Genomic DNA, 17,193 nt, shown 5'->3' with positions numbered 1-17,193 from the left:
AATCATGGCTCTTATCTGGCCCTGCCACTTACCAGTTTTATGGAGAAGCTCCTCAACCTCACTTGACGTGACTGTTCTTTATGTTCTTTCGGTTGATGGTGTGAAAATTTTATTTTTCATTTGATAATTTTCCACTTCTTCCTTCTTTAGGAGTTCTGTTTCACTTCTGATTTATTTGCTTCTTAATAAAGTTTTTGATTAGTACTGAATCCTTTCTTGTGTACTGCTTTGACTTTTTAATCTTTGTGTGACTGTAACTTTTTAATTTTTGTTTTCAATTGCTGATTTTAAGGGAGTCTGGAATTCCTGCATTCTTTTTTTTTTTTCTCCTTCATTCTTTTCCTTCTGTTTTTGTTGTTGTTTGTAATCTCTTTTAGTTGGGCGGGATGGTGTTTAGGTTTTCACAACTTGTATCTGCTAGATATTGATGAATCTTCAAATTCCTTTTCTTAGGTCTTCAATAACTCTTTCAGGTTGCTTCTTCTATGGTGGTGTTTGCTTCTTCTTTAGGGGTATTTACATGATAGCTCTACATTTACTCCTATAGTTCTTAACATAACAATGATTATTGCATAATATTGTGTGCACGCCCTAAATTTTTTAAAAATATTTTAACATATTGTGAGAGAATGCATTCATTTATGGTTGTTATAGCAGATAATAGTTTTAAAAATTACTGTTTTTATGTAACTGGCTTGGTACTTGGATTCATGCCAGTCGACTCCAAATGTCTTTCAAAATTCCAACCTAAGTATGCGTATCTTTACAAAATCATTTTGGACCTAGGTGCTATTTTTATCATAATAAGTGTAATGTCTGGAGTTGGCCTTCATTTTTTTAGTCACCCCAGAATTTTTCATTTTTTTTCTAGTCAGATTTTTGGGGCTCTTCAATTACTTTTCTTATTTTACCTAATATAGGCTTAGGAATAAAGTGGGGGTTATTTGTTTCGGTTTAGAATGTTTGTGTGTGGGGAGGTGTATCTTACCTTCTTTATAAGTAGTTGTAGTTGCGGTAGTAATAGTAGTACTAGTATGAGGAGGCTGTTAAGGTGATCACATCAGTATGTCGTAGGGACTACTTGTAATCCTATGCCAACTTGACTCTAATATTTCTTGGGAACTTTTAATTAACATGATTGATATGCTAACTCAGCCTATGATATTTGTAGAGCCCAGTTGTTGAAGATTTCTGGGTTCCTTCCAGGCTGTCATAGCTCTAGAGCGTGCACAGTTTCTGCTTATCCATCACCCTAAGCTGCTGACATTCCTTTATTTTGCAAATCTTTATCCTTCCCACCTTATAACCCTTAGTGTTAACCTTGTATTCCAGATCCATTCTGCATTACCAAGGCCAGACTGATCTTTTCAAAAGACCACCCACATTAATCATGTTATATTATCCATACTCAGAAATTCAGATTTTTCTGCCTTTTTTTCCTCCATAATCAGCCCATATCCTCCCTTCCAGCCAAGCTGATCATCTTTTATATCTTTTACTCATTTTGGCTTCTTCCTTCTTACCTTTGCTCATTCTATATCTCTTCCCTGTCAGCTTTCCTTTCCACCCGCCTAAAATGGAATGCCCTCTCCTCTCTATATCCAATCTGTATCCAACTTCAGAGTCTGATTTGAAGTCTTATTTCTTCCATGAAGCCTTCTCTGACTTTTCCAATAATACAGTCAGTATTTAATTTTTTTTGTTCTTGAAGTGTGTTAGATTTGCCTTACATAAATTTTAAATTCCCCGAGGACAGTGACCTTCTGCTTCTTTGACTAATATCTTCTTTGGTTTCTAGCACCAGTTATGCCACGTAAGTACTCAGTCTATACTTGTTGATCGGTTATTTTCCTTTAACCTATAAAAAATTGTTATTTTTGTAATCCAGTTTTCTTTTCTTTTCTTTTCTTTTTTCTTTAATGCTAGGTGGATGGAGAACTTGAAGCACTTCTAGAAAACGGTGAAGGCCTTTCTGATAAAAACCAGGTGCTCAGTTTATCAAGGCTGATGGTTAGAATTGAGACTTTGGAGCAGAAACTTACCTGTCTCAAACTCATACAGGTGATTATTTGATTTCTAGTCTAAAGTATGAACAGGAATATTTAATCAGTTACATCAAGTCAAAATAAAGGAATTAATTCTTACTGGAATGGGTGCATTTCTTCCTGTTTTGGTATTTGTAAATGAATTTTTTTGAAACTTGGACATATCAGAAATTTGTTAACATAAAATAGTGATGACATCCAAGCAGTATATCTAGGTCTTCCCTGACTTTACAACCTTATCTTTATGCACTCCATCATGTTGCCTCTTTCTTTTTGGACAGAATGACAAAATAAAATCTAAAAAAATTTATTTTAAGGCATACCTACATTGTTTCAATTTGTTGGTAGAGACTGTAAAAAGCAAACCAACATTTAACTTTTTAACCACTTAGGATTGAACAGTTATTTTGTTAACCTTCATATATTTCTATATTACAGTGCTTTACATAGAATGCAGTTTTTCCCAAAGTGCATTTTTATGACAGTATCATAATATTGTAACTTTTTATATTTAAATTAATTCTGTAGCATAGATTCTAATTGTGACTCTATAAGATTTTGGCAGATAAGAATAGGATTGTTCCTATATATTCTACTTTGACTTTTCTTTCTCTCTTCTTTATCTTAAAGAACACCCAGTCTCAGTCGTGTTTAAAGTCCTTCCTAGAATGCCATGGGCTCTCTCTTCTGTGGATCTGGATGGCAGAGCTAGGTGATGGTCGAGGAAACAATCAGAAGCTGCAGGAAGAGGTCAATAATTTTAATTTATTATTCAATATTTGGCTCTCCTTTAGTTTTTTATAATAACTTTTATGGAGGTCTTTATATATGACCCAATTTTGGTAATTCAGTAAATCCATAATAATTATTTAGGTGGGGAGATTACTTAATCTATTATATATATTTGGGAAATCCATTATATACATTGGGAGCCTATGAAATACTATTAATGATAAACTTATACATCAACTTTGCCAGCAGTATAAAAATGCAACATCTTGTTTTTCTTGTGTATATCAGCTAATAATCTACAAGGAAAGATTATATATGATGGGATCTTATCAACGAATTTAGGGGAGGGGTCCTATACCTATAATTTTCATTGAGGTAGGAAATTTCTAGTGAAAATATTTCCTCTACCAAAGTTGATTAGCATTTGTTCCAGCCTTTATAGCCCGGAGACACTCAGAGGTTAAGTGACTTGCGCAGGATTATATAGTTAATATGTGATAGATCTGGGACTTGAACCCAAATGTTCCTGACTCTGATGTTGGTGGTGTTTCTATGACACTGTATTTCTTCTGGAAAAATAGTACCATTATTCAGTGAGGAATGTACTTTAGTTTCTCAACCTGTATAGGTGGAAAATGGAAGTTCATATAACCTGATTTGGCTAGCAGACACTTTAGAGATTATCTAGTCCAAACCATTTAATTTTATAGTGTAAGAAACTGAAGGTTGGTAACATAGTTTGCCAAAAGTCACACAGCTAAACCTGGGAACCAATTCTTTTTATTTCTAGGGTGGGAGAAGGAAAACATACGTTTTGACCCCTTTTTTTTTTTTTTTTTTGAAAGGCAGAAAGTTTAAGTTTATCATGCTGCATAGAACCTTAATAAGAGATTAGATATTTTGGATGATCCTTTTAACCATCTTATATCCTTGTGGTTCAGTTTTGATAGATTTTTATAGTCTAGTTTTCCTTTCATTCTATGGGAAACGGATGCAGTATGTTATATACTTGAGCTTTTGCATAAGCTTGTGGCAAAAAAAAAAAAAAAATTTCTATGAAATTCTTAAGCTTTGATCCAAGGGTTTAAAAAGTGAGCAATATATAAAATGATGAATTTTTGTCAAAATTTTGTTTAATCAGATTATAAAGACCTTGGAACATTTGCCTATTCCTACAAAAAATATGTTGGAGGAGAGCAAAGTACTTCCAATCATCCAGCGCTGGTCTCAAACCAAGACTGCTGTTCCCCATTTCAGTGAAGGTGATGGTTATTCCAGTGAGAATACATCACGTGCGCACACACCACTCAACACGCCTGATCCTTCCACCAAGCCAAACATAGAAGGTGATACAGATACTCCAAAGAAACTTGTGTTTCGTAGACTTAAAATTATAAGTGAAAATAGTATGGACAGTGCAATCTCTGATGCTACCAGTGAACTAGAAGGCAAGGATGGCAAAGAAGACCTTGACCAGTTAGAAAATGCTCCTGTGGAAGAAGATGAAGAATCACAGCCACAACAGCTACAGCCACAGCAGCTTACCCCACAGCACTTGCCACCAACCAAAGGTGACATTGAAACCTCAGTGGACAGCAGTAAACAGCCTGCCTCAGAGCCAGAGGCTGAACATGAAGCTGAGGCCAAAGAGAGTAATGGCCCCAAACTAGAAGAACCTATTGCTATGGAAACACCTTCCCAAGATGAAGAGGAGGGTGTATCTGATGTGGAGAGTGAGAGGAGTCAAGAGCAGCCAGATAAAATGGTGGATATAAGTGATCTGGCCACTAAGCTCCTAGATAGTTGGAAAGACCTAAAGGTAAGAGTAAATTGTGATTAGTTTTTAAAAGTGTAATAGACTTGAAGTTCAATGAAGGAGTCTAAATTAAATTATTTATATTTCACACATAAAAAGGATTGCTTTCTCCAAATTGGCAATATCTATTAATGCTAAATTCATATCAGCGTTTTCAATATTTTGCCTTGATTGTAGCCTCAAGCAAGTAAGGTTTACTACAGTCAGGCAAGTTATTTAGATGGCTCATTTTCTCCCTTGGTGGTAGCTAATGGTTTCTGTTTACTTTCAGTTTTCTATCACAGTTACATATTCTTATCACCACAAAGAGTCAATAGCCACATTAAAAAACTCATTACACTAATATAGTATATCATAGAATTTTCTTCAAAAAATAAAAGTCTGATTGGCCCTACTATCTTATTCAGTGATTATTCAGTTGTTTTTATGCATAAAATGTTGTGTTTTACTTCTTCCCCAGTCAAAGAGATTGATATTACCTTAGCTCTCAGAAAGTCTTCCTTCATATATATTTTTTTGTCAGAAGAGAGTAGAGATCTGTGAACCTTGTCCCTTTTCCATGATCACTTTCTGGAAGAACATGGCAAGGTGGGCAGTATTTACAAGGTTTAGGTTTTTATTTACAAGGATTCTGGCAGATCACATATGAACTAATGTGAGTCTGGACTGCAATCCTTTCAGGTTCTGAACTCAGACCTGGATTTTAAGTTTTAATAACTGTCAGGACTATAGGTTCTTGGCCCTTATGTCTTTAAGGTTTGTATCATTCCATTGTGGACCTTATATGGTCACAGGCCTGGTGCTGGCAGCACCGTGACCATCTGAGGAATCTGAGAAGTATTCAGATTTCACTCTGTCCTTCCACCCCACCCCTGGTTTAGTTACAATGGGGCTCCTGCTTAGAGGCAGCCTGTGAGAGTTTCCCACATCTGGCCCCAAACATCTGAGATTTGGTCCAGATAGGACTATGCTTTTATCACTGAAGTGATTACATGTTGGGGATTTTTTTTTTTCATTCTACTTCATAGGTACAATATCATCCATTTGTTGTGTTGAAATTCTTAATTGAGGGTTGAGCAGTTTGAGAAGTATTGTTGTAGATTCTTGAACTCCCTTGACTGCTTTCTTATTCGTGCCCCTATTCCATCACTTAGTTGCCCACTGTAACAATTCATGGAACACTTCCTCTTTCTGTCTGATCTTCTGGAAAGAATTCCCAGTGAATGTGCCTATGATAGAGTATAAGCAGCATTGTAGTGATCAGAATTATTAATAAGAATGGATGCAGGGTCATTCATTCAGCAGATTTTTTTTTGAGCACCTGCTGTGTGCAAGATAACTGGATAAAGCAAGGCAGGAGAGATAACTTGAAATATTTGGGGAAAGATTAGCAAATTCCATACCAAGGTGGCAGCACAGTAGGTAAGGTAAGGTTGGGAATATTCTAGAGGTTATAGTAAATGTATTGTGCTCTCCCTGCTGCAAAGGAATTATAGGATTTCTATTTAATTTAAATATGCTTGCCTCAGTGAGTAATGGTTTCAGTGATGGATTTTGTGTTTACCCCTTTGCCCAATATGTTTCGTAACAGCAAGTGTATTGTTGTGATTATCTTACTTTGCCATGTATGGGTAGAAAAATAATAATGTTTTTAAAAAATCAGGGTTTTTGTCAAACCTTGCTTGGTTTTGATATAATTAGTATATAGTATTAGCCATAGTTGAATGTGTCTGTCATATTATTAACCCAATTGAAATTAATTGTGGCAATTTAAAATTGTCATCCAAAACTCAAATTTATGAAGTTTACATAAGTTCCTCCTCTAACTTTTCCAAGACTGTTTTATCTGAATAAAAAATTTCACAGTAATATGCAGCCTGATGATCATGTGGGCTTGAGGTTTAAGATTTTTTTTTTCTAATTGAATAAAATGTGTACTTTTCAGTTTATATTTGTGTTCATCTTGACATTCTTGTCATCTAGAGCCACTGAATATAATTCTCTTTCTCTAAAATTTAATTTGTTCTGAAGTCATTCTTCATACAGATTTGCATTTCTGTGAAATTCTATACTTGCCTGTGAGCTGTGCTCTTGTTTTATATCACTGATGCTGAGAAATTTTTAATATACTTATGTCCTTAGTTACATTTATCATGGCTCTAATCTCAGAAATGTGGATAAGGTTGCTGTAGTTAACTTAGTTTTTTAATCAGTATAGCAGTCATTTTTATCTACGCATCTGAAAACAGGATACCCACACAACAAGTTATATGTTGTTTATAAACGTAGATGTGGTTTTTAAGAAATATGATAACCTAGTGTATTTGTTTTGTACCATCTGGGCACTGAGTTAACTACTTCTGTCTGACTTTCACCTATGTTATCAAAATAGATGCAAATTGAAAAGAAATGTCCTTAAAGTTCCAAGTCTTAGCAAATTTACCAGCCAGTAGATTATGATTTATCTGCTCAATTCATGACTTCTTGACCGTCTTGGGCAGTTGTATCCTTACTGGATTTATTTCACTTTACCTTACCCCTGACAGGTGAATTCACAAGTTTTATTAAACCTGATTTAACAGTAATTATATAAAATATGGATCATCGTTAGAAATAAGTCTAGGAGAGGGTGGGATGAGGGTATGAAGACTCATTACTTAAGCTTTGTCCTCCCAGATCTGATGATGATCCCCCTTGTAACTTGAACCATTTCCATCTAGCTTCTCAGGGCAGCAAGGAGCTTGTTAACATCACCAGCTGACCATGTGTCTCCTTTTCTCAACTCCATTTTCAACTCCGTGCTGAAGAAAAGAGAGAACCTAGCGTGCATTCTGTGAAGAAACAGGAAGATGGTTGGGAAGCTGGATGATGCATGAAAATTATAATAGGTGAAAAGAGGACAGAGGTGGTTAACTCACTGGCGCCGGCGTTATTTTGGTGCGTCCATTGCCGACAATGGACGTCGTTCCGGGAAAATCCCGACTCCTGGCGTGAAAGGATTAAGTGAGCTATCTTTTCTATACCTATATACACAGGACAACTGCCTTGGCTATACAAGGCTCACACATTTTCACTCTAAGTTGCAGAACCTGTGAGGAACATCAATAACATGTAATTCTTTGTCACCACAAACATAATCACATTATACATATTCACATGCACAGCCTTTACTGGTCTACATTTTCAGCAGAGACACTTGCATACAATTCCAATTGGAAAAGGAATTGTTGTACAGTATCTCCTATGCTGAAAATGTGCCCAAGGTCCAACAGGTCATGACAGTTGGAACAGGTAAACAGGTGATGGTTAAATGCAGCTCCTGTTCAAGATGACTGCAAACATCTGTGTTCGGTTGGATCCTGAGAAAAGGAGGTAAGACTCCTGTGAAATGACTAGTATTCATTGACATTGAGTAATTAGAGACTGCAGTGGTTAATATTTCCAGAGCCTTTCCTGTTGATGCTTATGGTGGATATGTAGCCAGAGGAAAGAAGCTTTGATGCTTAATAATAAGAAATTTAGAAGCAAGAGTCCCTGCAAAGTAATAAGCTTAGTACTTCTAGTTACCTGATTTTGACTTTTCCCTCTTATTCATCTTTATCTTAAGACAGTTGAATTTTTTTTTAATTCATAAGAATATATGTTATGGGTTTAGACACATAGTCCATTCAGCCCTAGGCTGTGCCCTCAGGAAAGCATAATTGCCCTAAGTAACCACATACCTAATAGGTTTGGGTTATATGCTCAAAAGAACTTGGAAAGAAAATGTGAAGGAGCCAGAAGTCTCAAGTTGATTTGAGTAAATATAACTCAAGAAGAAATACTTCTGTAGTACTAGTATAAATTATAACTTAATTCAGTTGTAATTTGGTTAAAAAATGTCCTCAGTTCTCTCTAAATTCCCAATAACCTCTACAAAGGCCTCTACATTTACTTATTTAAGTTGAGTTGTCTCACATTGTTGATTTTTCTCAGATTTTTTTTTTTTTTGAAGAGAAGAAAAGATATGCTAATGCTTCAAGTGTTAGGAGAAGTGTTAGCCTTAAAGTATGTGGTATTGAGTAAGTAAGCTAAAAATTAAGGGTAGGATTTTCAAATATCAAAGTATTCATCACCAAGTAACTAGTCATGTGCATGTCTGGCTAGTATTACTGAGTCATGAATGTATTGCTCAGCATATGGGGCAATAATCTGAAATATTTGGTAAGATCGTTAGGTTTTTTTTTTTAATTTTTGAATAGATTTTTAATGAATTGTTTTTTACTCCTATAGTTTCACCAGTATCCCTCTTCCTTCCCTTCCCAAAAAGCTATCCCATATAGCAGAGTAGTCATTTAAGACAAAAAGAAAAAGAGGGAAAAATCAGTTTAACTTATCAATACATTGAAAAATTTTCAAATTTTTTCAATGTTTAAACTTGTTAACCTCTCACCTTTTAATTTTTTTGTCATTCTCTCCATTTATAGTGATTATTTTTTAAATTAATATTTTATTTTCCCCCAATAACATGTAAAAAGTTTTCAGCATTCATTGCGTGTGTGCGTGTGTGTGTATGTCTCCTTTACCAAGCTGTTGACTTTTTTCATAATTTTCTTGCATCACTCTTGTTTCTCTTCCCAATTTTTCCTCTACCTATCTTACTTGATTGTAATAATTCTTTCTGAGCTCTTCCATGGCCTGAGACCAATTAGTATTTTTCTTGGAGGCTTTTGATGTAGAAATTTTGGACTTTTCTGTTGTCTTCTGGGTGTGTTTTTTTTAATCCTCCTTGTCACCAAAGTAACTTCCTACACCCAGAATTTGTTTTTTCTCTTGTTTGTTCATTTTCCCAGCCTGTTAGTTGACTTTTAGCTCTTTGGTAAAGTAGGCCTCTACTTCCAGGGTAAAAGGCGCACTACCCCAAGCATCAGGAGTTTTGTGCAGCTGTTTTCAGAGATATTTATAGGGACGTGTAAGTTCACATGGGCTGAATTGTCATCTCTTTGCAGATGACTCTCAGATCTTTAATATAGAGCCCTAATCTTTCCTGAGCTCAAGTTCCGCTGTTGGTTATTTAGAACTGTACTGCAGGCATTCTAAAATCAACATGTCCAAAACAAAGTTGATTATCTTTCTCCAAAGCCCTGTCTTTTTTTTCCAAAATGTCCTTATTTTTGTCCAGGGTATCACCATCCTTCTAGTTATCTAGATTCAGAGCCTCTTTGTTATTCTTTACTCTTTGTTTTCTCACCCATCTTTTCAATTAATTCCTGAATTTTATAGTCTGTATCTCCATCACACATATAGTATCTGTTCCCATTTGTTATGTTCAAATGACTTCCATTCTAATTAAGGCCCTTATCACCTCTTTGGCCAGGATTATTGCCTTCTAATTCGTATCCCTGCCCTAATTTTTTCCCATCTCCAATCCTTCACATAGCTACAGTTGTTATTCCTTAAGCAAAGGTCTAGCCTGTCTAATGGTGTGACCAGAGCTGCATGTAATATGTGAATGTACTATATTTTCATAATGAAAAGGTGTTTTCTCCTTTCATTACCTTTAACGATCACTTAATTAAGCCCTTATGATGGCCAAAATACTGCATTAGATGCAGGGGTAATTATTTGGCAGAAGTCTTGCCTTTATGGAGCAAAAAAGATATAAGCATATTCCTTATGCATTCCTTTCAACAAAAAGGAAAATAAAGAATAAAATAAGAAGAGTAGATTGATGGAGAGGATGATGTCTCCGCTTGTGGGGAGGGAAGCCTTCTTAGAGCAAATGATGTTTGAGATGTTTGGGCAGAAGTTCAAAAGAGAGAGCAGGAGATGGGCTTAGGGCACTCTGACCATAGGAAGCTTTGGAGGTCAAGGCATCCTAATAGTAAAGAACAGGGAAAGATGGAGTGGATTTCAAGTAGATATTTAAGATGGGATGACTAGAGAGAAGACTAATGCCATAGAAACCAAAAGAGGAGAGAAAGTAATTAGCTTATTGAAAATACTGGGAATGGGTGGAAATTTTAATCATTACTTTGAAATAGGTTATTTAAAAATTTTGCATGTCCCTGATTAGCTGTGGATTCTTGGAGCTAGAGGTTATACACAAATTTCTTGTCACAATACAGAAAAGGGTTACAGGAGGATTTTTAGATGATCAGCCTTTGAGCTGCCTTGAGCAAACTCTTTTGTTCCTCCAGAATGAGTATTTCTCACCTTTAGAAAGCATGTGAGGGAGCTCCATGTTATGGACCTGTAGAAGGAGTTATATAAGAGGGCTTTCAGAGCTTTCAGGGGGTTTGAGGATATGGAAGTTGTTCTTTGGATTTTCTCTTTAGATTATACAAGCACTGGTAAAATAAGTTGCATTAGAAGAAATCACTTCATCTTATTCAACAGAAGATTAGGTTTCATTAGAATTGTAGAATCAAAAGAGACATTACTTAAAGAAAAATCTGAAAATTCGTATTCAGTCTTTGATACTGTCTCGCTGTAAGACTATAGGCCTGCGTTCTTGAAGTTTCTTTCTGGGCCTTAATTTCCCTGTCTTGTAAAGTGAGGATCCAACAAGGTCCTCTCTAAATCCAGTGTTCTTTCCACTATATCATGCTGTGTGTCTCTCAAAAAAAAACCCCCAAACCTGGGTTGCCTTCTTATGCCATTTATATGATTATTTTTCACTCTTTTTCTCAAGAGTTTCTGCACTGTGCTTTTTGAATTCTGTTTCAGGCCATTACGTCTATAGACCATAAGCCCTTCAGTTTCATTTCAGAACTATAAAGAAGTTATAAAAAGTCCTAAGTCATCATGGGATTATTGACATTCATTACCCAAATGTAGATAGAGATACCTGTTAAGTTCCCTACCAGTATGGAAGTTGTGTATGTCCTATAGCTTATGCTGCTTTACTTTTTACAAAATTATTTTGATTTTAATAACCAAACATACGAAATCTAAAATTCTCCCTTCCCCCTTTCTGCATAGGTACAAGAAATTTGTGTATACCTCTCAGTTCCAGAAATCCATAGCTAAATTAGGGACTTGCAAAATTGCTATTATACTTAAACTATTTGAAAAATGTCTTTAAAAGTTTCTATTCATGCCTAGTATAAGTAACAAAACCCTTAGCATATTTATGAAAATTTATCACCCCCAATACATGGCTCCTCAGGTAGTTTGAAAGAAATATTTCTACTTCAGGAAGCTTTAAGCCAAAGTTGTTAGACCTTATAGCCTCCAGCTCTACAATATTGCTACAGTCCTTAGCTGAAACAGCACCAGTTGTATGCGTGATGGAGCTCATCCTTCTTGACCTCTGCAACATTTGACACTGTTGGCCTCCTGAATTCTCTCTCTCCTTTGAATTTCCATGTCGGTGCTTTCTCCTAGATCTTCTTCTTGTCTAACCAGTTCTCAGTCCCCAGACACTTCTTTCTTTGCTAGGACTGTCTGTGTATCTGTATCTACATATAGGTGTATCTATACATAAATATAGATGCAGATATAGATATACACACATAGATCTTGGGGGGTGCGTGCGTGTGTGTGTATAAATAAATAAAAGGTTACCTTAGGAAATAGTATTCTTTATTCTAGTGTTCACTTAGCAACCCTGAGGTTGAATTATCCTCTCTATCGATGTGATTCCAAGATCTATTATTTCCAGCCTCAGTCTCTTCCTGAAATTAATTTGTGTATTTAATTGCCTGTTAGACTTTACAAATTGAGTATTTATTATCTTCCCATCCCTACATACATATCCTTATACTGAACTTAACTGTTTCTTTTTAGATTTGCAATCTCACCATTGATTCACACACAGTTCCTCCATTCTCTGGTTTTTGGTTATAATATCAACATTATTCTTACCCTCCCTACATATCTAATTACTTAGCAAATCTTATCAGTTGTATGCCTGTCATCTATTGGTCCCCTTTTCTTCATTCACATAGCCACCACTGTAGTTCAGTCCTCTCCCCTTTACCATTACAGTATCCTTTTAATGAGTCTCCTTATTTTGAACTTCTCGCCTATATAATCCATTATCCGTATAGTGGATTGCTGTTCTGTAAGCTTATATCTGACTATGTCTCTTCTGCTCTAAATTCTGTAGCTCCCTATTACCATTACGTTCAAATGTAAATTTCCATCTAACCTTTAAAGGTGATAGTTTGTCCCCAACTTATCTTTACAATTTCATTTTATGTAATTTCCTTTCCAACTTCACTGAACAATACAACTAAACTGAGCAGCACTTTGTTCCTCACGTGGCTCATTTGTTTCCTATCTCTGTGCCTTTGTACTATGTCCACTTTGCTTAGAATACATCCCACTCTCCTAGAAACTTTCCTTGAAGATTCAAATCAAGCAGTGCCTGCTACACAAAGTCTTTTTTTCTCCTTACCTCTCTAACTTCTTTGTATTTAACTTCCTTGTATTTATATTGTATTTAGTATGTGTACATATATATACATATAGATGTGTGTACACATGTGTGTATATGTATATATACATGCATACATACCCACATATAGTATCCTCCAAAAGTATGTAAATTAATTACTTGATGGATTTTCTCTTTATTTAAAAAAACTTTTTGTGATATATCCCTAGCACAGTGCTTGGCACATAGTGTGAGCTTAATAAAATGCTTGTTCACTGATTATTGATTTACAACTCATCTTTATATAATTGCTTTACAGCTCAAAAAGTGCTTTTTGTCTCTTATGACAGGAAAATGTTACTAACGCAAAATATTTGTCCCATTTTACAAATGAGGAAATTGAGACTCAGAAACTAACTGGCCTTTAAGTCACAAAAGTAACAATTGTTAGGATCAAGACTTAGTGTCCACTATTTTCTGTTTTCATCACGCTCTCTTTCTTAGGAATAAGTCCAGATTAGTTCTGAATCATTAACTTCCAACCAGAATAGAAGGTTCTTTGGAGCCGTATGTTTATCTCCAAAGAACAGAAAAAGAGGGCAGTATGTGAAACCACGTCTCTAACGTACAACTTGCTTCTTTAAAATTATAAGGAGACAACACTATTGCTAATTAATTTCTCCCTCCAAAATAGTCCTTCCACCACTTTAAGAAAAGAAAGAAATAAAAGTTGTTGTACAGAGAGCGTAGTCAAGAAAAACAATTCAAACATTTACACTGTCCAAAAATATGTCTTTGGGAGGCGTAGCTTGTTTAATCATTGGTCCTCATGAGTTGTGGTTTGGGCTTTGCATTGACCAAAGTTAAATTTTTCAAAGTTGTTTTATATACCATGTTGTTTAGTTAATCGTTCTCATTTTCATTTTCACTTGGTATTAGTTCATACAAGTCTTCCCAGGTTTCTCTCAAATAGTTTGATTTTTTTTCTTGCTTCATAACAATATTCCATTACATTAATATACCATAATTTGTTCACTCTTTCTTTAGTTGATACATAGCTATTTAGTTCTATGTTGCTACAAAAAGAACTGCTATATGATATTTTTGTACATATGAGCTCATTTCCTATCTTTTTTTTTATCTCTTTGGTATGTAGGCCTAATGGTTGGATTCTAAGGGGGAGTATATTATAGTGACATAAAATTCCACATTGCTTTCTAGATGGTTGAGTGGATCCAGTTCTGTTTTCCTATATTCCCCTCCAATAACTGTCATTTTTGCCAATATCAAAGTATGGAGTAGAACCTCAAAGTTGTTATAATTATTTCTGACAGGGATTGGGGGCATTTTTCATGTCTTTGGATGGCTTGAGTTTCTTCCTTTGAGAACAATTTTTTATTCTTCTTTGACCATTTATCCACTGGAGAATGGTTCCTGTTCTTATATATTATAATGAATTCCTTATTTATCTACTATTATCAGAATTTATCAGTAAAGCTTAATGAAAAGTTTTTTTTTTCCTTCAGTTCACTGTTTCCCTTTTAGTTTTGACTGGCTTGATTCTGTTTGTACAAAAAACTTTTGAGTTTTATGTAATTAAACTTGTTCCTTTTGTGCTTTATAGTTCTCTATATTCTTATTTGGTCATGAACTCTTCTTCTTTCCATGACTGTGAAAGGTCTTCTAATTTGTTTATCATGTGACTTTTTCTATCTAATTTGTGTATCCAATTGGCTCTTACCTTGATCTTGGTCTAGTAGTTTTGTCCAGTCATGACACCTTAGCCTACCAATTGAGGTCTTTAAGGTCATCAAGCCTGATACTTCTGCCATTTTCTTCTCTTGGTTATGTTCTTGTTGTTTTCCACTCTTTTACTGTAGTGGGGGGTTTGTAAAAACTGATTCTAAAGAGTTTTGCTGCTTTTTAGTACTTTTTGGGATCTGGAATTATTGGATACTTTTCCTTTAAACCTTTTTAAACTCTTCTGTCAGTATGTTGGATCATTTCAGTCAGCTCTTTGTGATTTCATTTGGCGTTTTCTTGGCAAAGATACTGGGGTGCTTTGCCATTTCCTTCTCCAGCTCATTTGACAGATGAGGAAACTGAGGCAAACAGGGTTACGTGACTAGGAAAATAAAGAAAAAGGAAGCACATGAGAGAGAAGGGAGCAAGATAATAAAGGAGAAAAAAAGGGGAAAAGTTTGAAAACTGTACAAATGCTTAATTTTGATGAGGCTTAATGTGAGATTTTTCAAAACCAAAGAAAATGCATATAAAAATATTGATTTCGGTAGTAGGGTGAGTAATTTTAAATATTTTGTGAAGATAAAATGTTCCAAGTGGTATATTTCTGATGTTAACAAAAAAGATATTCCATGTGGTCTCTCTAAAATGAATATATGCTGGTAGTAAATGAAATATTTTTTTTCTTTTGGTTATTGAAAAGGTGCTTTGAAAGATGCAGTGACAGAGTGAAAATAGGATGAAAGTTTCTCACTAGATAAGAGAATATTTTCAAACTTCAGAAATAAAAAGAAATCAAAAGATTTATTTAAGCCCAAATTATTCTGGAGCCTTTTCTGTGGTGATATAAGGGGTAGAGTGCTAGAGATCGAGTCAAGAAAACTTAAGAGTTCTAGACCTGTGACCATAGGCAAATCCAGTTAACTTCCTCTTTCCTCCTTCCCCTATTTTAGTTTCTTCTTGTATATAGTAATGATAATACCTCACAGGGTTATGAGATTCAAATGAGAATTTATATAGAATGCTTTGCAAACTCTAAACTTCCCAACAATAAGAGTTATCCATGATGTCTTAGGAAGGTAGTGAGTTTCCCCTCATTGGAGGTCTTCAAGCAAAAAGCTATGTGGGTGGTTATTTATAAAATATGTTATAATGGGTTTTCCTTTGTGGTATAATTTGAACTAGATGGTGGCTGTGATCCCTTTCAGCTCTAAAGTGCTGTGATCTTTTGAAATCAGTCTGTGTGGCAGTTTATTATTCCTCAGAAGAGCTAGAGAATGTACTGAAATATGGACTGCTTTAAAATTTAACATCTATTATTTATTTTTTGTGGCATTTCCTTTGACTAATACCTGGCATTTTCATTGTGCTTTACAATTTGCAAAATGTTTTCCATTCACTCCCATTTGATCCTCAGAACAGGACAGTGAGATAAGCAGTGCAAATATATCCCCATTTTACAGATGGGGAAACCAAAGTTCTGAGAAGTCATTTGACAGAACTAGAATCTGAGCTAGACTCCAAATCCTTTACAGTTTGCATTATACCTCATCTGCCTATATAACTTGCATTGTTAACTTGTACTATTTTTGTGGAATAATTTGAATGTGCTTCTTATTAAGGGAAGAGAAAGTTTCCTACAAACAACAATGAAAACCTAAAATAGAGTGTGATTTTTTATTTTTTCATGGCTTGTCTTTTACACTTATATTTTACTATCAGGAATTGTGTATATGTGTGCATGCATATATACATCCATGCATATATACATCCATGCATATGCTGAATACTGGATACATATACATTGTATATCCAGACATCTATATATTCTCACAAAGTGTGTGTTGTGTGTAATACATATTAAGAGGCGTTGTGGTATACTGGAAAGAAATTTGATTTTGGTGTAAGACATGGGCCAAAATCTCAACTTGGGCAGTTCGCTTTAACTTTGAGTCTTCATGTCCCCCTCTGTAAAATGGGGACATTGAACCACATTTTTCAAATGCCACTTACCACAGCCAAGTCTTATTGTGTGTGTGCATGCATGTATGGGTGGAAGGTGTGTATCTGTGCGTGTAAGTAGGGCATGCTTTTTCTTATGGTGTGGAAGCAGTTTTGGTCTCTCAGGTTTGTGATAAAGGAACATGAGTGGTCTTCCCTAAGCTTGAAAGGCTGAGTGTGAACCTGTCTGTTCAGAAAGCAACCTAGAAAAGTCAGGCACTTACCAGATGGACAACAAGGTGTAGAATTTTTCTACTATAGTACTTACAGCCTGTGTACTAAGTCACAAAGGGAGTTACAGTTTATTACTGGAGGAAAGAGTGAGTGTACCCCTCTTGAACAAAATTTTGGATCCTTGAACTATTGGAAATTGATAGATACATATGTATATGTGTTTACTTGTAGGAGTACCTACATGTAGATTTTTTTCCCCTCTATAATGCAATTTACAGTTAAGGTAACATCAAGTTATATTGATTGTGAATTGGAAACAT

General features: G+C 35.2%; 1 protein-coding gene across 4 annotated transcripts in view; it reads left to right on the top strand.

The window, feature by feature from the left end:
* The window catches only part of SETD2 (SET domain containing 2, histone lysine methyltransferase), a 142,863-nt gene that overhangs the window by 64,034 nt on the left and 61,636 nt on the right, over positions 1 to 17,193 (top strand). For 2 of the 4 annotated variants that reach the window (XM_072653431.1, XM_072653422.1), the window contains 3 exons: positions 1,927 to 2,061; positions 2,676 to 2,795; positions 3,919 to 4,596. In XM_072653431.1, coding sequence (XP_072509532.1) covers positions 1,927 to 2,061; positions 2,676 to 2,795; positions 3,919 to 4,596 — 933 coding nt within the window. Of the gene's footprint in view, positions 1 to 1,926; positions 2,062 to 2,675; positions 2,796 to 3,918; positions 4,597 to 7,313; positions 7,597 to 17,193 lie in introns of all 4 variants that reach the window. The other 2 variants (XR_011976980.1, XR_011976981.1) reach the window with 2 other exon arrangements.

This window comes from Notamacropus eugenii, chromosome 1 (assembly GCF_028372415.1).
Source record: "Notamacropus eugenii isolate mMacEug1 chromosome 1, mMacEug1.pri_v2, whole genome shotgun sequence".
Classification (NCBI taxonomy): Eukaryota; Metazoa; Chordata; class Mammalia; order Diprotodontia; family Macropodidae; genus Notamacropus; species Notamacropus eugenii.
The sequence above is the reverse complement of the archived record's forward strand: the minus strand, read 5'-3'. Positions and strand labels throughout refer to the sequence as shown.